The sequence below is a fragment of the Heliconius melpomene genome, chromosome 4 (assembly GCF_056956725.1).
Source record: "Heliconius melpomene rosina isolate 202511_hmr_F chromosome 4, ASM5695672v1, whole genome shotgun sequence".
NCBI classification, from domain to species: Eukaryota; Metazoa; Arthropoda; class Insecta; order Lepidoptera; family Nymphalidae; genus Heliconius; species Heliconius melpomene.
Window position 1 is genome coordinate 1,501,965 of NC_140392.1, and position 21,320 is coordinate 1,523,284.

The following is a 21,320-nucleotide window of genomic DNA, read 5'->3' on the forward strand; positions in this document are numbered from 1 at the left end:
TGAAGCGGCATGTTTCCGAACAGAACGCCGAGGGGATTGTTGAATTGAAGCCCGCACTCTATCCACGTTTTCCGCTGACGTTGACGTCCTAATTCGGCCTTGTGGTCTTGTTTTTAATGCTGATGATGTTGCTCTAAAATTTGATACCCAATTTCTGATTGTTGGTCCAGTGGGAATGGGATCACGTCGACCAATAGCAAAATGTAAACGGAACGCACGCTGTGTTGTGATCACGGAGCCGCCATTTTTAATAAACTCTTCAACTACGAACGCACGATGTTGTCCCGACCAAGCCATTGCTCACACTAAAACTGCATGTCATGGCGCGTCTAATGACACCATCCCCACCCTTCTACTCCTTCCCTTCTTCGTGCAACGTCCTTCCAAAACCGGAAAGTTCAATATGACTCACCCTGTATTACCACAGAAACTTAGTAACGCAGCGCTCTTTACTCCTTTGCTAGCTAATTTTACTTTAAATCATATATTTTTTTAAATAAATTTAAATATGTGAACGGATATATCCAACTCAGGATTGACATTACCAAAATTATCGCCCTATAACTAGTATCCGCAAATTAGTCCTACAACGACTTCCGTCAACAATGGCCGCGTGAGAATGTCCCGCTGGCGACAGCGTCACCCTCGCGATAACCAACTCAAGTTCAAGAAGTACCGACGCTCGTACTCGCAACTCGCAGTACAAAAGTACGCAGGTACAGATTTTTTTGTGGCCCCTTTAAGAACATCTGCGTATAAAACGCCGGATAGCAGATGCGAAGCGGCCTATTGTGCTTCAGCATTTTTTTTGCCGTCTACCAGAGCGGATGTTCAGACAAGCTCCGTAAGGAGAATCAATTTTGGAGCACCGAAGTTTACGCGGTCGCTTTGGTTTTTATTTAGATATTTTTTTTCCATTTTCTTATCGGAAGCAAAGTTCCGGTAGAAATATAACATATTGATTGATCTGTGTTATAATATACAACCCTATTGGGCGTGAGAATTTTATATAAAACTACGTTGGATTTATTGATGCATCTTGGATTTTTTATTTATAAAATATTTTTTTCTTTCTACTGTCTTGAAGGCATCGTATGGTAAGCAGAGAGAATTAAATCACAAATTACCTCGTTGCCCATTTTTCGTCTATTTTAATATAAGTAGTAGTAGTTATTAATATAAGTTGTGGACTGTGTGGTAGAACACGCCGTCGTACTTTCTGTAATAAAACATACTAATGTTTCATATACAAATATAATCTTCATTTTTTTAAACATTCAGAACCATTAAGTTCGATCAAGAATAACCCATATAAAATCACAATGACGTCATTTTTTAATAAATAAGAAAATCACTATAAAAGAAAATCGTTCTGTTCTGTTCTGTTCTTTCTAATATGGCATTCCGAGCGTGATGAAGAATAACGTAACAATTCATTTTATAAGGGCAAATGTCATCAAGAATATGAGCTTTCATTCGATATCAACGCGTATGAAGCTTTCATTTCTAGCTCAGAGTACTTACAATGATAATATATTAAGCAAAAAATAAATATTAAATACAAAATAGATCTTGGGGTTTTTGTACAGTATAATTTTAATTATACAGATTTTTCTAACCCTTTATTTACACGCCGAAGGTTTAATATGGTAAATCTTTGTTTCAAAGATTTTTCGTTTTTTCGGAATAAAAAAATCCTATTTAAAATATTTGTGGTTTTGATTGGACTGAGTGTGGCTTTAGGTTCCATGTGTATATGTATATGTTATATTTGAGACGTATAGAGAAAGTAGTTTGTGTCATTATATTTATGATGTTACTTTTTAGGCCAGTCGTGGTGCAGGGGCACAACCCTGACTTTAAGCACGACTAGTTCAAATCTAATTCGAGGAAATGAATTTTTTTTTCTTCGCGCTGGTATAAAAAGTGAAATTAAAAAAACATTTTACTAATCTTACAAAATATTAAAAAATGCCTGTAAAAAAAAAAAATATATTACCAATGTCGAAAGTAATTACTAATCTACTAATAATAACAATTGTTACTAACTTTACGTCAAATAAAATAAGTAGTACCTACCTAAATACCGTAACTTCAAAAATTTCCGATTTTCTCTAGCATTATTCACAAAAGTTTTCCGTTTCGTATCGCCGCCATTAATTTGCCTCAACTTTTGAGCAAAACAACTGAAACGTAATCTTTTAATCGCTCGAAGCAGCTAAAGATTGCTAACAATCACCTGCGAGAGATCAAAGACTTCCAATTTAAAAAATAAAGACGTAAATAAGAAGAAAAAAACCCCAACAAATGCTTCAACCGTTCGGGCCTAATATTGTTTGAAATTTACAAAGCTCTTGTAACTTAGTAACATCTAAAGACGATCATTTTTAGGTTAGGGCCTTTAAAAGTATGTAGTTTATATTGATGTCGTGAAATATCTAAGAACTACTATATTTCCCAGTATTAAATTCCTATTTAATTCCTCTATTTTAGCGACCTGGTCGCGGTTTCGCTCGCTTGAAATACATTCTTATTTGCTAAATTCTTTCGTATTCTAATAACATTATCATTTAAAATACAATATTTATGAATGTTCCCATAGGTATTTTGAGACATCCTCTGTCATTGCTCGTCTACACAGAATTTTATCTTTCTAAGTCATAGGTGTCGCCAGTCAGACACTCAATGAAGGAAGAGTTGTATATAAATACATAATATGCTAAGTTTTCTGTAACAAAACTCAATTTCTTATTGAATTTTGAATTTGGCTACACAGTGTTAATTTCCGTCCATAGTCCCTAAAATGGGCGAAAAGCGGCGAATTAAATATTACAAGACTAACTACCCTACAAATATAGGACAAAATTTACAAACTAGAAAATTAACAAACTAGATAAAACCCCATACAACCAATTAATAATCAAAAAATACGCAACTAGTACATCCCTATTAAATAGTAAAAAAAAATTCCCAATATTTTTGAACATATCATATGATGCAATCTTTTTCCTCTGGTGTACGACAAGGACGGAAATATAACTCTATAGTGTTAAAACGGGACGGAAATACCATTTCTGTTGAAGTTCTTCATTTTCGAGTGGAGCCTGTCGTAAGGGTTGAAAAAGGGTCACTAAGGAGGGTGCATTGAACTTTGCACTACTTCGGACTATTGTTTGAGTTCATAATAAAATTTACGAAACATAAATTTAGTTATGTTTTGTTAATAACTGAATATATGTTTTAAGCTTGGAATTATATAGGAAATGTATTGATATAGGTATTTTTCATTATGTTATTATATTTTTTTAGTTCCCTGCTTTACCGCGCATATAGCAGAAAAAGTAGAGAAAATCTAGTGTTAAGACATTTCGTTCTCCACTTTCCACTTTAGTGGAGGAACTCAACGCTTAATTTTAACTTACCAGAGTAATGGAAATAATTCATTCTTTGAATGGTATTCCAACCCACCACCATCGCGTTTAGAGTTGTACTGTACCAGTGTTCCCCAAGATAATCAGGTCTCATTTTCATTATTCATCTATCTTCAAAAAAATAATCAATTACCACAATTCATGTTAAGCACGAGTATATCAATTATAAAAATTAAACTTGATATTATAGAAAATCTATTTTAGTTGTTAATTAACGATCACATTTTAATATTTATAAGTTTATATATATGTAAGTATAATTAATTAATTAATTATTATCAACATATAATTCTTTGAACTGTGAAATTATAATAAATAACTATCTACCTACATATCTAGAGGTCGTCGTGTCGTAGGCACAACTGTGGGACTGTAACGCGACAGTTGTGGGGTCGATCCCCACTTGAGGGAATAAATAAAATTAAATAAATCAAAAATACCAATAGCTACTTTTATTTTAGGTATACCTTAGATAATTTAGTCACAGACAGACACACGCTACCACGCAAAACATAAAATTCGACATAAATTACGAGATTAGCATCAGTAAATTCTCGTTAGTTAATTTTCGACAAACAAAATCAAATCAAATTTCTTTTCCCACCGCATAAATCTCACCCCAATAGCGCCGATAAGATTCGCGCTGCAAAAATTCATTCATGGCAATGACCCCTAAGGTACCTTTGTATACCTTGAGACCTTTCTCAGGGCTGGAACATCTGTCGGTGCACCGGGCCTGCATTCGTGGCGGTTATAGCGTTTCTTGGTCGTTAAGCTTAGTAGGTACTGCTGGTTAACGAATGCAACTCAAAATGTCGTTTTAAAGTTTTGGCTGGACGGTTTCTATTGTTAAATGTTAGAGTTTAAATTTCAAACTTGATTTAATATGTTTTTAAAATTACTTTATATGTTATTTTACTTAAGTTCAGTATTACCTTGAGTTGGATTTTTGTCAACACATTGTATGTAATTAAAAACTAACTACTAGTTATATACATCTATAGCTAATTTATTACTCGCATCTTATACTTACTTATACAAAAACTTCAAAAGTAAAATTATATCGTCAACTTCTTTTCACTTCGATTCTAATGAGTTTCTGATAAATCTCTTCTCATTTTACACCCTTACCCTCCTTTTAAAATAATTAGCCATTAATGCGCTAGTAATTTTTGTAGAAACCCCCCTGTCAGTTTAAAAAACTGTAAACAAATAAAATTGCCATGTTTTATTATGATGAGTCAGTTACTTATATTACCTATAACTTAAGATTAGGATTTTACCAAACGCAATGGCGATAGTCCCTATATTACTTATTTCTTTTTGGACATTTGTATCGTATACATTGTAAGGATAAATAAATAATTTAAATATTTTTAAAGTGTTTTTCCACTTAGGAAGGAGATATGTTATTTAAATTTATATACATTTCCAAAAAAAGTAAGTTGTATTAATGTAAAATTCCTTGGAAGTGGACTAAATTAAATTTGACAGCTGACATTTTTGTTGTAGTGACTTCAATGAAACGATGAATGAATTAAATATATATTTTTTTTAATTCCAAAATGATTTATTTGTAAAAGTTTTGTATGCCTGAATGAAATGAATGGATGAGCTACTGTGTTTATGCCATATTTTTTTTAAAATGAAAATAGTAGTGTGTCGAAAGCTCTACACAATTTCAAATTCTATGCCTGTTTTGTAACATTCCTTTAAAAAAACAATTTTGACACTTACCTGTCGTAGTGTGTAATAAATCAAGTGATGTCCTGTAATTGTATAGTTATAAAGGTGCTTTTCTAAAAACAAGTTTACCTATGTATAGATAATAATTTTAATTTAATGATATGTTTTTTCTTTTTTTTTTGGGAAAATCAGGAATGGAGTGTCTTAACACTAGGTTAACCTGTCTGCCTACCGAGTGTGGAATATACCACGAAGCCCTGTTTTTACTAATAACATTTTATTTAGGAAATTTCATTAAAAAATTACCTTGTAATACTGGCTATAAAATAGTTCTTTAATAATAATGTTTCATAATTACATAGTGGTATGGTTATAATAAAAATTATAAGTTATCTTAGGTAGTGACCTCGTGCTGGTGACTATTCATATAGTTAAAGGTTACCGATTCTATTTATTTACAAGCAAAAATTTGAGTGACCTCATGAATCCTTACTTAAACGTATTATTTAACACATAAATATTAATTAAATATAACGATATACGATGATACACCAAAAAGTTAAGATGAAAAATAACACAAATATGTATTTCTATAATACAATATCCATTATAGATAAGAACCTATATAAAAGTATAAGAACAAAGAATAAAAACTAAATGTTTCAAATAGTTATTTAAACCTATTAAATACTACCACTAACACTTTCAACTTATAAAGAAATACTCAATGTTATCTCTCCAGTCGTTACGGAGGTAATAAGTCGGACAACAAAACAATAAATAAAGTATTACACTTTGCAAAGACTTAGCGCGATCTTCATTCATAGTATCATTGTTCTTGAATTTCATTTATAAAAATTTTATTGCGTTTGTAAATATTTTAATAATATTAGAGAGTTACTTTTAGTAGGTACGTAATTATTATTTTTTTGAGGCCAATCGTGGCGCGACAGATTATCGGTTCGATTCCCATTCGGGGAAATGAAATATTTATTTTTCATTTCTTCGCTCTGGTGTCGAAGCAAAGCTCGGCGTTGAGTTCCGCCACTCAACACAAAATGTCTAATCACTAGGATCCCTATGCCTACCCTACTACATGCGAGATTCATTGTGAAAGTGAAAAATATTTTTTTTTATAATTAAGCTTCATTTTTAGCTTTAACCCTAGCGGGTAGCCAGAGGATACGGAGTGTCAAGCGCTACAATTTCTGCATATCTCTATCACCTCCTTCTTTGTCATCAACCTCTTTATACATTCCCTTCTGGGGTTCCACATATTTTTTACGTAACCTTTCTCCAGTACCATCAATACTGTTCTCGAATATAAAGTCGGCGAAGTCTCCGCCTGTCTCGCTTAGCGCTCACTCACTTCAAAAATCTTATAAAAAAGGGACTTATTTTTAATTTTATTCTTTATTTTGTGTTTACATTAAAAAAAGACTAAGAAGTTTAGCAGGAAATCACTTGAACCGATTATTCGTCACGTACGTAATTTGAACCCACATCTTCTGGCGCCAGAGGCACGCTCGTTTTGTTGTACTTTTATGGTTATTGGTTTACCTAATATTATTATTAATATGATCTTATAATAGAATACATTTAAATTATAAGTGGGTGAAAATTTAAATAATAAGTATTGACTCAATGATGAAAGAAATTAATTAAATATTTTAGGACTAAATTCAAATTTAACGTATCGTACAAAGTAAATAATTACTCTGTCTTCGTAACATATTGCGTATTGAATCTTAAATAACCGAATCAAAATTAATATTTTCATTTCTTCGCTCCGAAATCGAGGCAGGCGTGTGGCAAATCAGTAGTGAGCGGAGTGTTTTAACACTACCCTACCCTGCAGATAAATAAAAATAGGTAACGCAATTCTTGGCGCAATTTCAACCTATAACTATCGCGAAAAATGCAAACGTGCGTGCATAGTCACCTACTTTAAACTAGTGGTGTGATCGAAATATATGACGTACAATAAATATATAAATCCAAGAACATCTCAGAAAGACGAGTCGGTTCAGAGAAACGAGGAATCAGTCATTCATGATTCAGAAGTTTATTTTGTTCAAAATAAATTTCATCTATGATTCTAAGAAGATAATATCGAACGTAACTTTATATTTTAAAATATATGCTTAGATTTAAGGTCAGTCGTGGTGCAGGGGCACAAGCAACCAAACAAAGCAAACTGTAATCGTGACAGGTTGTGGGTTCGATCTCCACTTAATGGATACAAATATTTAATATTTTCATTTCTTGACGCAAAGCGCAGCGTTAAGTACTACCACTCAACACGCAATGCCTCCGAAATTCTGCGGAAAGTGGGGAACGGAGTAACTTAACACTAGGAACCCTCTGTCTACTCTGCTACAGTGCAAAACTGAAGCTTCGATTACGTAGAATTTTTTTGGATTTATCTTCTATTGCACGAGACGAGATCATTGAAAACAATTCTTTATTCATTGAATACAAAGATAAGGAAATTCTAAAGAACAATATAAAAATACAAAGGTACTTTACCTGCAATGTTATTATGTAGTGAAACTAATTTGGATTTACTGTCACAAATAGAATACAGCCATTTAAGCTTAGGAAAGGTAAAATGAAGTTCAACACAAAATTAAAAGAAAAACATTATAATACAACAGGTTTTATTAAAAGTTAAAGATAGCTGAGGGCTTAAAAATATTAAAGATGTAATTTTTATTTTCTTGTTATAGAGGATTAAGATGAAATAGTGTTAGGTTATATATAATACAGGCACACGTTCTTTGTCTTTCAGAGGCGTTATCATTTCCAGCATATTTTAAAAACGGAACTGAGAAATTAATGGCTTCTTTTATTTTACTTGTTAAAAATTTAATAACTTTAGGCTCTCCACAGAGCTTCTAGATTTGTTGTGTCAGTAGTATCTACAATGTTAAAAAAAAATATAAGCTTATCTTAAGAAGGTCTCATGTAAGTCCATGTTACGTTACGACAAAATTTTTAATGATTTGTAGTTTAGGGAAGATGATAAATAATTTTTTATAGTCTTTCATACAATTATAAACTAATGTCAAAAATTAATAACATTATATTTAACCTTGCTAATTATATTAAAACATTAAAAACTCTACAAGTACAAAAGGACTATATTATTTATTGAATTATATTAGTTATTGAACGAATAAGCATCTTTTAACATATCTATATAGTCTATTGTCGTATGACAGCTGTCAGTCGTTGTCAAAATGGCACGTCAGCAGCAGGATGTCGATGAGCTTTTCGATGTGAAAAATGCATATTATGTTGGAAATTATCAACAAGCCATAAATGAAGCGCAAAATGTTAACGTAAGTGATATTCTAAATGTATAAAAATAGTATTTGTAGCTTTTTATTGCGATAAAAGTAGATACTGTTTATACCGATGACGTGTTGACATTTGTTTTGGTGTCATTTTGTAATAAAAATATCAAGTTTTAAATAGTTACTTATCTTAGAGCTACTTTTCTTAGTCATATGAAATTGATTTGTTATCTAGATTTAAAATATTAAAATCTATAATATTTATTTATTATTTCTTTCCAGCCGTCTTCTCCACTCATAGCGCTTCAGCGAGATGCTTTTCTGTATCGATCATATATTGCACAGGGCAACTATAGGATTGTTTTACAAGAGCTAAAAAGTGCTGACCCTATGTTACAACCATTAAAGACACTGGTTGATTATTTATCCCCTGGTGCCAATAAACCAGCTATAGTGTCAGAGATTGATGCTAGAGTAAGTTGAAACATGTTTCGTTTGCTAGAGAAATTATAAAATATTTTCAATTTTTATATGATTTTCAGTTTCACAAATCCTGCATATAGCAGATTAGGTGTTTTGACCTAGTGTTAACACACTCCATTTTCCATTTTTTTATCAATTTTCGAGATATTTTAGCTTTGAGTAGTGAAAATAAATTTATCTATCTAGAAAACAAAACTATTTTATTCCTCTCAGTGAGAATCAAACCACAAATGTTACAGTCAGTCTTTTTTTACACTGTACCTCTAATTTATATTATAATTTTTGATTGTCATTACAGGTTGCAAAGGGAACGGAGCTAACAAATGATATATTTCTCATTGTTGCTTCTACTATCTACTATCATGAAGGAAATTATGAAGCAGCATTAAAGTAAGTTTTCTAAAAGTTATAATTCAATTTGATCTTTGATTTTGCAAAATGATAATAGAAAACAATATTTTTCTGTATTAAAGTTATAAAGAAAAATATATATATTTATTTCTCTCATTCAAGAATTCTACATGAAGCTGAATCATTAGAGCTCAGAGCGTTCACATTACAATGCTTGCTGGCCATGAACAGACCAGACTTGGCTAAGAAACAACTTAAAGCATTGCAAGACATTGAAGATGATAGTACATTAACTCAACTGGCACAAAGTTGGCTTAATTTGGCTCAGGTAAATATATATCAATTGAAAAATGTAGAAAATATATATATTAAAAGAATATGTAATTGTATGTATTCCTGCTACTGCAATCTATTCTTGTTTGATATTTTTCTATACATATTATTAGAAAAAAAGTTAAGGAAAGGAAGAAGGTAAGTCCAAATTATCAGTCTTAGCAATGATTTTCGAGTTTCGAGATTTGCAGTATCTCTGTAAATTTGTAACAAAAGTATAATAACAATATAAATAAGTTTTGAGTTTGAGGCCAGTCGTGGCACAGGGAGACAGGTGTGCAACTGTAAACGCAATAGGTTTTATGTCCGATTCCCACTAGAGGAAATGAAATATTGAATATTTTCATTTTGTCTCTGGTAGAGAGGCAAAGCGCTTCCTTGAGTTCTTGAACACAAAGCGCAATGTCTCGAAAGTGAGAAACAAATGGAAGAGGAACAGAACAAGCGCATATAAGAATTCCTATGTAATTTGTTATGACCATATGGTTTAGTCATTAGTGGTTAGTGGTTTATCAGTGTTCGAACGAATTTTGAGAGGCATGAGTTTCACTATGTTAAATTTTACAATTGACATTACTTGAATTTGTATGTTATACTAAAAGAACATTATTTCCAGCCATTTACACATTCTTTTTCCTATCTCCATGCATTATTAATGGTCATTTATGGATAGCAAATTAATGTAAATATCAATACAATTATAATTAAATTAGGAAATCAAAAACTCTGATTATGTCAGAGAATCGAGAATAAAATAAAATTCCACATTATTCCATCTTACAGGGTGGTCCAGGAGTTCAAGATGCACACTACAGTATAATGGAGTTGGCGGAGAGACTTGGTGCATTGGGAGCTGGGCCTTCAGCTGTAGGCGCTGCGGCTGCTGCTTGTAGAGGTGTTTATTTGTTGACTTTTGTTTAATTTATTAGATGATATTAATTTCTTATTTAAAAAAACACGTACATATTTGAGCGTGGCGTGATTAGAACTCGTGCCTCTTAGAAGCCATTCAAGAGCTTTGACCACTAAATCTTATGTTAAAACTGCATTGATATTTGTTTGATGTTTTTTTAAAAACCATTTTTCTACCCTAGTGTGGAATAATAATTGGGAAAGTCAAATGTTGAAAATATTCTTTTTGTTTTAGCGTTTACTTTCACGTTATATGCAGCATGTAGCCTTTAGCGGGATAGGCAGAGAGAACCTAGTGTAATGACTCATTATTTAGTAATTTGATATTTCATTTCAAATCCCACTATGTTCAAATTCTTATACGTTTTCTTAATAAGTTTGTTAGTATTTACTAGTAAGAATTAGATTTATAAAAAAAAACTATGAAAAATATGTTTTATTCTCCTTAAAGTACAGTGGCACAGCACCTGACTATATCATACTGACTGACTCGACGGCTTTGGGTGCTGTTTCCACTTGGGTGAACGAATCATTTTCATTTTCTCGCTCTGGTAACTAGACATAGTTAGACATTGAGTTTCATCTCTAAACACGCAATATATTGAATTGGGTGACGCATGGAGGACGAAGTGTCTTAAGTCTAGGTTCCTTTGCTTACCTGCCTTGTGTTACATATTAGTTATACTTCTAGTATATGATTATATACATAATATTATTTACAAAAATATATGTTTTTAGGCATGTGGGAAGAAGCAGAGCAGATGTTAACAGAGGCTCAGACGAGAGCTCCGCAGCAACCGGAGCTTTTGTTGGGATTGGCCGTGACTGCTGCTCATAGTGGGAAACCACCAGAGGTATGTATTTTTATGAATATTATAGTATGTATATTGGGTAGCCATAGAGTTTAGTGAAAGATTGTTTCTGTTGTTTTCATTTTTGTTATAAGTGAATTTTTGGTATAAAATTAAAATATTAATAAATAATAATTCATTCCCTCGCGTTACAATCACACTATTGTGCCACTGCGTTACGACGGCCTTTATGTAAATGTATTTCTTATAACTTTCAGGTATCATCTCGCTACCTCGCCCAGCTATTAGACGCGCACGTTGACCATCCCTTCACCAAAGAGTATAATGCTAAAGTCAATGAATTTAAGCGTCTCGCAGCACAGTACCAACCGTCTGTCGCCAGTTAAATGTATTATTGTATTGTGGAAGATCATTAAATATATATTATAATGTATTGGTTTTGTTTTTATTTTTCACTTGGAAGGGAGTCGAACCCGTGCCTGTCGCGTTTATAGATCTTGTCCATTTTGCTACAATAGTTTCGTTGTTATTTTTTTAATTTTAACATGTAATAGTAATATATTCCAGTCTTTGTTTGATGGTTTTAAGGTTTTTATATTATGGTAGGTACTCTCCCTTTTTCATTTTATGTATTCTATTCTGTGGTTACTGCTTTGTTAATTTAAATTAAGTTTAATCAGACCTAGAACTACATGTAGCACTTTTTCATTTCCTAATAACATTCTGTAAAAAATATTATGCACAAGAAATTTTAAAGCACAGGTTGCTGTTAACAAATAAAAAAAACTACATATTTTTTTCTACAAAAAATATCTAATAAAAGCTATAATCATAATCTGTGTCGACATCGTCGTCATCACTGGCCCCCGTCGCGTTGGCGAGCTGCCTCAACTGGCGCAGCTTCTCGTCCATGTCGGCGATGTCCATCGCGTCCGTGCTGTCGTAGCTGTCGCCCTTGACTAGGGTCCAGTCTGTGGTTGTTTCTGATTTGTGGTTTATTTCTCCTGTTGTACCTTAGATTTAAAGTTTAATTTCGTTAGTTTAATACAATATTAATAAAAAAAATATAGTTCATATGCCCTGAATAAACATTTTTATAGATATAATGAATTTAAAGTTGTATATCGTGTGTTTCATTTTTAGTACTTTGAAATTGAAGTATGGACAGCCAGTCTTGAGGCAGGGGCACAAATGTGTGACTGCAATCGCGACTGCTTGTGGGTTCCACCTCCACTCGAGGAAATTACGCTCTTAATTATTACATTTTCCTCGCTCTGGTATTGAGACAAAGCGCTGCGTTGGCTTTTGCTCACGTAATGCTTCGAGAATTTGGGAGAAAACGGGGAACGGAGTGTCTTAACACTAAATTCCATCTGTCTATCAACCTAAAGACGAAGTAAATTAGTTGCTTCTCTCACTTTTTGGCCACATACCGTCTTACTGTGGTTAATGGTTATCAAATAAATTATTTCATTTGTAAAAAATATAGTAGATATAGAACTCTTTACAATATATTAATAACTAACCATGATGCGATATCTCTACGGGGTCAGCGCCTACGACGGGCGGCGCGGTGTACGCCTCCAAGTCCTGCTCTACGTTACTTTCCTTTTCTAATTGTTCTTGCTTGTGTTGGTGCTTCCAAGCTTTTTGGAGGTTGAAACGCTCTGGCCTATATGAAAATATTTATTAAAATATAATATATAAAAAAATATCTTGCATTCCATACATTCGTTACAGAAAAAATTAAAACAATAATATTTCAATGTTAATTAGAAAATATTTAATTTTTAAAGAATATAAAGTTATGCTTACTTTTCTCCATCCTTATAGACTTTCTCTTCAAGATTATGTATATCATGTCTAATATCAGCTAGTAAAAGTAGCATTAAATCCAGGGATCCCTTTGGCCCGCGAGCCCCACGTGGTCCACGCGCTCCCGTATCCCCTTTTGGACCCTCCATGCCCGGGGGACCAGCTGGGCCCTGGAGTAAACAAAGCGTTAAAATAAAAAGCGCATTAAAGAAGAATTAAATAAGCAGTTGTAGGGGAAATTAATTATTATTTATTCGTATTTTCATTTGTTCCCTTTGGCATTAAGGAAAAAGCCTGGCGTTGAGTTCCGCCGTTCAATACGGAATACCGCGAACAATTTGGCGGAAAGTAGAGAACAGAGTGTCTTGACACTAAGCTCCTATTTGTATATCTTTATATATCGTTAAAATAAGACGAAATACGATGAAATAAAATTACTAATACTTACTCTAGGCCCTCGTTCACATCGACAGTATCCACCCTCCAACGGTGCGGTAGCGTCCAGTACTCTGTACGCGTACGTGCCCTCTGAGAAACGACCATCATCTGTTTTAAATATTCGAATTATATAGGTGTTTAATATGTATTTTCAGACATATTGTCTTTAGAAATTTTGTCAGGAAGGTATTTTAAATTAAATAGACATTTTAGGTTTAGAAACTTTAGAGTCTTTAGTAACAAAAACAAAATTATATAGAGTTATTACTTATATTTCTGTTCAGAAAATGTTTAGAAAAGTATTGCCATTGTGGCCTAGCTAAGAAGGGTCTGACTGAATACAATTGTTGTGAGTTCGATTTCTTCCTAGACAATGTATATACATTACATAAGTATATACTTATTTTAAATATTTTTGTTTCTCTGGTTGTATTTCTTCGATAAAAGTCTTGGATTCTATCAACAAAAAAGTAATGTTAAAATAGGCAGAGGCAACCTAGTGTTAAGACACTCCGTTCCCCACTAAATAAATATTTCACTTCCTCGTGGGGTTGTCGAACTTACAACCAGTCGAATTTACAGTCACACTTTTATACTCCTGCGCGCTGCGCCACGAATGGCCTTAAGAAACGTAACGTTATTTTTTAAGAAACATTTTATGATTGAAAAGGTGAAATGATAATTATTTGTAAAAACCACATACCTACAAGCGACATACACATGAAATAAAAAGAACCCTAAACTTACCTTCTCCTTTGAACATAGGATTCTCTAATAGTTTCTTAAGAGCAGCTTGCGTCGTGTGTAGCTGGTCACTCAGTTGCTTCACTTTCCTCGACAACCAAGACACCGTGTCGCACGGCGCGTAGCACCTCGACGAAGCCCGCACCAGCGGTAGAGGCTCCTGTAAAATTAAAAAAAAATGAACTTCACGCTGTATCCCACACACGGCAGGGTATGCAGTGGGTACCTAGATAGATAGATAGATAAAAATCTTTATTGCACACTTAAAAAGATACAATACAATAAATACTTAAAACAAAATGCACAAAGGCGGCCTTATCACTACAAGTGATCTCTTCCAGGCAACCAAATTCCGGAAGGATATAATTAAAAGTGCGGGCATAATGCGGTGCAAAGTGACGCGAAAAATAACTAAATAAATAAATAAGAAAACAAAGAAATAAAATAAATAAATAAATACCTACCTACCTACCTACCTAGTGTTAAGAATCCACATAACTAGTTGCTTTTACATGCACCCTTTGTGGTGTTTATTTATATAACAACATAATGAATATCATATATAACGAAGGTATTATATTAAGGGAAAGAAGCAAAGAACGAAGCTCAATTTAAAGTGCACATTTAATTCCAAATCTACCTGACAAAAAATACCTTCAAAGCTATAGCTACCGATTGTATGCACCTCCTGCCGTCGCTGCCCACTACGAGAGGGGGCGCGCACTCGCAGTGGTAGCCGCCAGGGTCGTTGATACAGAGCTGGTCGCAGCCGCCGTTGTTTGTTGCGCATTCGTTTATGTCTAGAAATCATAATATTAGATAATTAAGCCTGTTATATAAGTAAACATAAGTTAAAAAGAAAAATTTCATAAGCAAGGGAGTATCAAAAATGTAGTAATTCCTAGTGAGAAAATATTTAATATTTTCACTTTCTCGTCTCAAGAATTCGGCGGAAAGCGTGAGACGCAGTTACAGGAGAACAGAGTGTCTTAACATTAACTTCTTCATTGAGGGAGATACTTTAAGATGCCAGAAGAATGAAATAAAAAATCACTAGATTCTATATCCTATCACACAGATTACCAGCAAGGCAATATAGAAAAAGAACAAATAATTTGGATACTTTACCTACACAAAATGGTTGTTTTTTTCTTAGGTAGCTATTTTCATCGAACCTGAACCCCTGGTGGCACGTGCACCATATCCGCTGGTCCCGCACGGCGCACGCTTGTTCACACAGTCGTAAGCTGCATGGATCCACTGTTTTTGGTATGCAGCTGGAAAAATATATTTCTATAAAAAAATTACAATTTATATTAATTGTCGTATAATTATTATTTTTATTTAATTTTCATAATATAGATAGTGTTGTTATAATCGTACTAGAGCCCGTCGTGGCGTAGAGGGACAGCGCCTGGCTAAACAAGATGGTTGTAAGTTCGATCTTAACTCAGGAGAATAATTACATTTTAAATAATTTTTAATTCCCTGCTCTTTTAAATGTCTATTCTAGGTATTTTACAGGCACACTGTGTTTTGGGCGGTGCAACGGTATATACGAGTATTTACTTACGTAACCTGAGACTGTTTATTTAAAAAGTAAACATAAATGTATCTTCTAGTGAAATAAGAACTCGAAATTAATTTTTAAATAAACACTACACTTGAGGCCAATCGTGACGCTGGGGTACAAGCGTGTGACTTTAAACGAGACAGGTTGTGGGTTCGATTTCCACTCGTGGAAATGAAATATTTAATTGTTTCATTTCTTTGACCTGGTGTTGTTGAGATCCCCTACTCAAAATACAATGCCTGTTGCAATGCATGCAAAGCCTGTTCCGTCATAAATCGGCGGAAAATGTGGAGCGAAGTATCTTAATACTAGCCTAGGCTAGACAATTACTAAATAAAAATGATTATACATTTTATATGCACATTATTAATATTAAACTTACCGCCCAGCAATGTAATTGTAGTCTTCGCAGCAGTTCAGCCGGATGCACTGAATGTCGACGCCGTCCACGCGGCAGGTCTCCCTCGACCGCAGTAATCTATCCGTTGGACAGGCCCCGTGTGTGTCCGCACTGAAAATATAATATGTAACCTAAGAGAAACTAAATAAAACTAACTGTATCAGCTATTTAGAAGACATCCGCTACAAATTATTAATGAATGTTTATTATACTATAAGCACTATTAACCAAACAATGACGTCAGAGCAAACACTGGGCTACTATCAAGTATCTTATCAGTTATTAGCTCCATATACCGGGGATAGTGATGTCATACAAATAAATTGGTTACCAGGACAACAACTTCATTATTATGAGTTGAGTAGGTATGTGGTCGTTGATTTCGCAAAAATCGCATATTTCGACACTACAAATGGGAATCAAAATTTTTTCTAAAAAGGGTTTCTCCGGTTAATGTAGGACTCTCTATCTGTAGACTCAGGATCTGCAGGTAGGACTAGTTCACGAAAAAATCTGATAACTATACAATTGAATACATTCGTGGCTAAATTTTAAAAAGCATATGCCTTCAAAGAGGGCAAGATTTGTTATTTAAGTTGCTAGTTCAAGTGAGGTGTCACATAAAAGGGCTCTAGCTAAGCTTTAATTTCAGAAAAAGTCCGAGACCTCCAATTTTTTTACGGAACTATGAAAAAACTAAAATATTGATAATAATTCATTCTCGTGATAAATTGTCTTGACAGAAGGATTACACAGGGACCCTATAAGAATTCCTTTACTACCTTATGAGATACGGAACCCTAAAAGCCATTAGCGTAAAGAGCTACCCTATAAATCACAAACATTTAAAAAAACAAGCTTTTTAAATAAATCAACTAATATATAATCTGTCAATACGATTTCCCCTGACTGATAAAAGTACCTACCACATACTAAGAGCAGAGTTCGCGTTAAAAATGCAAGGGGTCAATGCACTGCACTCAGCTGCAATTCAATTACGCTATGTGGGCCCCTGCACCAGTGTTATTAATAGTGGTACTAGACAGATTCTTAGAAATCCAATACTATATATGAAATTTATATTTTTTATGGTGTAAGTATAGAAATGGAGCATTTTACAATATGAAATACAAAATATTAACCTGTATTTTACTAGGTTCTCGCTGTCTACTGTGTAAAATTTGTAAGATAAATACATAACTGTTTTTAAATATGTAAATTTGAAAAAAAATTGACTCTACACTCTTTTCTCTAAATAGAGTAGAACTTAATAAACTGTACTAATGAATGTAATAAAGACAGAAGAAGAATCATGAAATATTTTTTATCTGAACAGTCTCAATTAGCGTTTTGTGTTAAATATAAGAAAAAAAAACAAACACGCGTATATTTTAGTGTTTCTACGAAAGCTTAGGTATAATTTCTTATCTAGGTTACATTTCCCAGTGATAAATGACGGGCGTCAAATATGTCACTCCAAGTGCGTTAATGAATGCTGATTGAGTTGTTTCAATGATTGAATAATGTTGATGGGGCTAAGTATGTTTCAATGTTCCTTGTCTATATAAAGTCTTAGTAGTACTTAATGGTATAATTATGTTATACGAATAAATATATATATCAATATATATAAAATCGAAAGGTCACTCACTCATCACGAAATCTCAGAAACTACAAGTGCTAGGAATCTCAAATTTTGCATAGGAATTACTTATAGGACGTAGGTGCTCGCTAAGACGGAATTTGCAATATTCGACTTCTAAGGGGTTGTTTTTGGGGTCGAAAGTTTGTATGAAACTTCGTTACTACAAATGCTAGGAGTCTCAAATTTTGCATAGGCGTCACTAGGACGTAGTCATGGAGGCAGAAATTAATAATAACATAGCTCCCGCGGGTGAAACCGCGAGCGGACCGCTAGTTTTTAATAAATTCATTGCTTGTATCGTTTATTTCTTTATATTAACTTATATTCTTGAGAATATTGCTAGGGAATGACAGTAGTGTCTGTTTAATGTGTTTGTCTAAATTTGTGAAAATTTGTAAACTGATGAACCTATGTCCATCGTTTTGTATTTTGTATAGTGTTTCACTCACGTCGTTGAAGCAGGTATTTTTTTTTGCAACACAACATATATCACACAACACATATTTATATCAATTATTAAAATCCCTATGAATACAGAGTTATAATAATTGCTTAAATTGTGTAGAATGCTCTACCAAAAGTTTCATTTACAAAAACCTATAGGACGTACTTACTCTGAAGAGCTTGAGTATAAATTAAAACACTATTTTAAAATTATGTAATATTTTTTAAGAATTAAATAGAAAGCAAAAACCTCATATTTACAAAACAATAAAAAATAATTGACACAAAATTCACCATCATGCTCTATCACCTACAAATTTAAAAAAAAAACACTGTCACATCACTGTCACTCAATACAAAGTGAACTCACACGTCAATGGCGTCGTCACGGTAACCATCCTCGGCGAAGTACCCCGAACCCTGGCAGAGTACCAGGGAGACAGGAGTGAGCAGGAGCGCGCACGCCGCACCGACCGACACGCGCATCGTGACTGCGGCACAGCTATGCGTTTAAGCACAAACACCCAAACTATATTTTATATATAGTTATATATCATATAGGCGTATATCAAAAATGCATGCAAAATGCGTGTGGGCTTATCGTTTCGTCCCTTTGATAATGGTTTGCCCTTTAAAATTGTCATTTGTTTTTGTTTATGAGATTATTCGAAATACAATTAAAATTGGTGGTACCTAATATGGTTTTAAGATATTTCTTGTTTTTAATTTGTTAACATTACATAACAGAAAAATTAATATCAATGATGACATTTCATATCTTTTATAGAATTTCTGGAAAAATATCTATTTCATTTAGAGGTTGTAATTGAAAATTCTTATTTCGATATAAAGGCTGCTAACTGCTTAAAATCTAAATTACGCTTCTCTTATTTTTTGAAACTCAGAAGTACATAACTGTTATAAAATTATTAAAAAAAAATTAAAGAAATCATAATAAACTTATTCCTGATATGTAACACCCTATGGAGTATAATTATCATGATTCATCATTATAAATAGTTTCTCGGGCCTATACTTTGCAGATTAATTAAGATTAGTATTGTAAATGAAGTCATTGTGCCACTGCTATTACAAACACTACTTTTCATTTAAATTGCATTCACGCATCTTAGTGCATCGTTTAAAAGTTTAAATAGCATCCTTATAAGAGCAATGTTAAATAGGCTAACATCTTAATACGTTGTAGCACAATTAGTTTGTGGTTAAATAAATATTTCTTTATTATTTATCGCCTTAACAGCACTGAATGCTTCTAAAATATTAAATTTGCTTAAAAAAAATAGTAACTAAGGACTAAAATTAAATAGTAAATCTATATGAGTATTAAAAATATTGGTTTCGTATTACCGAGTCTTAACCCGTATATGATCAATTCCAATTTTTAAGATAGATTACTTTTTTATTAAAACAGTTTGAGTATCATAGCGCTATAGCTAGGCGAACTAGCATTGGTCCCGAAATAAACTCCAGCGCGTATACTGTAGTCTGTAAAGTTGGCCGCGGACGATTTTGTGTGTATTTTTTTTAGTGCAGCCATAAATTATTTTACGAGAGGACGAATAAACGTACGGAAGTATCAAATTATTCATATTAGACACACGAACAGTTGAGATATTTATGTGTTAATATAAAACCTAATAAATAAAGTAAAGTTAATGCTTTTTGTGTTTTATATTATGCTGTCGACGAAATATATCCAGGTCCAGTTAATTATACTGGTTGACCAATTTCTACAAAAAAAATGTAAATTGCAATTAAAAAATATATCTACAACAAATTAAAAGTGTTGACAAAACTGATGCTAACATCAACATTGAGGTGGTGGTTGTCATCAAGTCAATATTTTGAGAAACTTTTTAGTAATATAAAGTTTCATGTAGAGATCGTCTATTGTTAACCTGAACTTACAAATAAGTATAATTACAATAACAAGAAGATTGTCATTTATCACTCAGTAAGAATCACAGCGAAAAATAGCATCAGCAAAAAAATATACAACAAGTAATAAATTTTGAATCGCCTTCGAAAAGAAAACGGGTTTGCCTCCAATTGATATTAGACAATTTTGAATAGTCTTTTCTTAGAAAAACTATTATGTCAACTAATATAACTAAACATAATATAAAATGAGAATAAAATCCTTTACGAATAGAAAAATCTAAATTTCCCAAATATAAATAGTCACATGGCCACCGGAGCGTACAAGATGGTTTGTTTACACTTGATTGATGCGCGCCCAGCGCTCACGGCCGCTCTCCGCTCCACTGACATACTGAGTGCTGCAATGCTCCTATCTAAATATCTGCCTACTTCTTGTTGAATCATATGTGTTTTTCTAAAATTATGTTTTGTAAATGTTTCAAATATCCAAATTAAATATACATTATACCTACCATTTCCATTTCCTAAATTTCCATTTGGTATTATTTTAATTTATGAAAGCAGTTGACCTTCCAAAACACGGTATTTATGATACTGGATAAGGTCACGTAAAAACATAAGGTATGATGAGGTTGATGCGACGAGGCGAAAGAGGTACGCAGAAACCGTAGCGTTTGGCGTTCACCCTGGTTACCCCGCGCAGCGTGACGCAAAAGACCGTGCAAAGTGGAGTAGGTTGAGTAGGAGGGCAGACCCTGGCAATAGCCGAGATTAATGCCAGGAGGAAGAAGATACAGCGTGGAGCTTAAAAAAGCTTTAGACGATGATTGTGATAATTCCCACCCGAAAGACCAAGAGCTTTACAAATGTGTTAATTTCATCGCTCGAGTGTCGAGGCAAAGTGCGGTGTTGAGTTCCGCCACTCAACACGCAATGCCTCCAGAATTACAGCGTAACGCTGAAAAAAAAAACATAACAACAAGGTTAAGCGGGCGACGCCGTATTTCGGTGCTAGCTGCCTAGTAAGAATTAAATTAGTAGGTACCTAGTAG

At 33.4% G+C, this 21,320-nt stretch overlaps 2 protein-coding genes across 4 annotated transcripts; one reads left to right on the top strand and one right to left on the bottom strand.

Moving 5' to 3' along the window:
• Positions 1-8,319: 8,319 nt before the first annotated feature.
• Positions 8,320-11,740, top strand: epsilonCOP (coatomer subunit epsilon). Its single transcript, XM_085185024.1, has 7 exons — positions 8,320-8,461; positions 8,699-8,890; positions 9,198-9,289; positions 9,413-9,578; positions 10,367-10,478; positions 11,234-11,349; positions 11,565-11,740. The coding sequence occupies exons 1-7, from the start codon at positions 8,360-8,362 to the stop codon at positions 11,691-11,693; spliced, it is 909 nt and encodes a 302-aa protein (XP_085041150.1). The 5' UTR covers positions 8,320-8,359; the 3' UTR covers positions 11,694-11,740.
• Positions 11,741-12,077: 337 nt separating this feature from the next.
• Positions 12,078-19,042, bottom strand: LOC146539365 (collagen and calcium-binding EGF domain-containing protein 1-like). Of its 3 annotated transcripts, none has more exons than XM_085185023.1 (9): positions 18,737-19,042; positions 16,260-16,388; positions 15,433-15,581; positions 14,959-15,104; positions 14,308-14,464; positions 13,571-13,650; positions 13,123-13,292; positions 12,834-12,979; positions 12,078-12,320 (listed from the first exon to the last, which is right to left on the bottom strand). In XM_085185023.1, exons 1-9 carry the CDS (start codon positions 18,850-18,852, stop codon positions 12,121-12,123), a joined length of 1,293 nt encoding a protein of 430 aa, XP_085041149.1. In that variant the 5' UTR covers positions 18,853-19,042; the 3' UTR covers positions 12,078-12,120. The 3 variants fall into 3 exon arrangements, with proteins under 3 accessions (XP_085041149.1, XP_085041147.1, XP_085041148.1); XM_085185021.1 differs by having other exon boundaries at positions 12,080-12,320; positions 13,571-13,668; positions 18,737-19,040; XM_085185022.1 differs by having other exon boundaries at positions 12,081-12,320; positions 13,571-13,668; positions 14,977-15,104; positions 18,737-19,035.
• Positions 19,043-21,320: the final 2,278 nt, after the last annotated feature.

Coding starts and splice junctions, on each gene's coding strand:
- LOC146539365 (XM_085185021.1), bottom strand. CDS start 18,852: ATGCGCGTGTCGGTCGGTGCGGCGTGCGCGCTCCTGCTCACTCCTGTC. Junction 16,389..18,736: donor CGTGACGACGCCATTGACGT/GTGAGTTCACTT, acceptor TTATATTTTCAG/TGCGGACACACACGGGGCCT. Junction 15,582..16,259: donor TACAATTACATTGCTGGGCG/GTAAGTTTAATA, acceptor ATATTTTTCCAG/CTGCATACCAAAAACAGTGG.
- epsilonCOP (XM_085185024.1), top strand. CDS start 8,360: ATGGCACGTCAGCAGCAGGATGTCGATGAGCTTTTCGATGTGAAAAAT. Junction 8,891..9,197: donor TGTCAGAGATTGATGCTAGA/GTAAGTTGAAAC, acceptor TTGTCATTACAG/GTTGCAAAGGGAACGGAGCT. Junction 9,290..9,412: donor AATTATGAAGCAGCATTAAA/GTAAGTTTTCTA, acceptor CTCTCATTCAAG/AATTCTACATGAAGCTGAAT.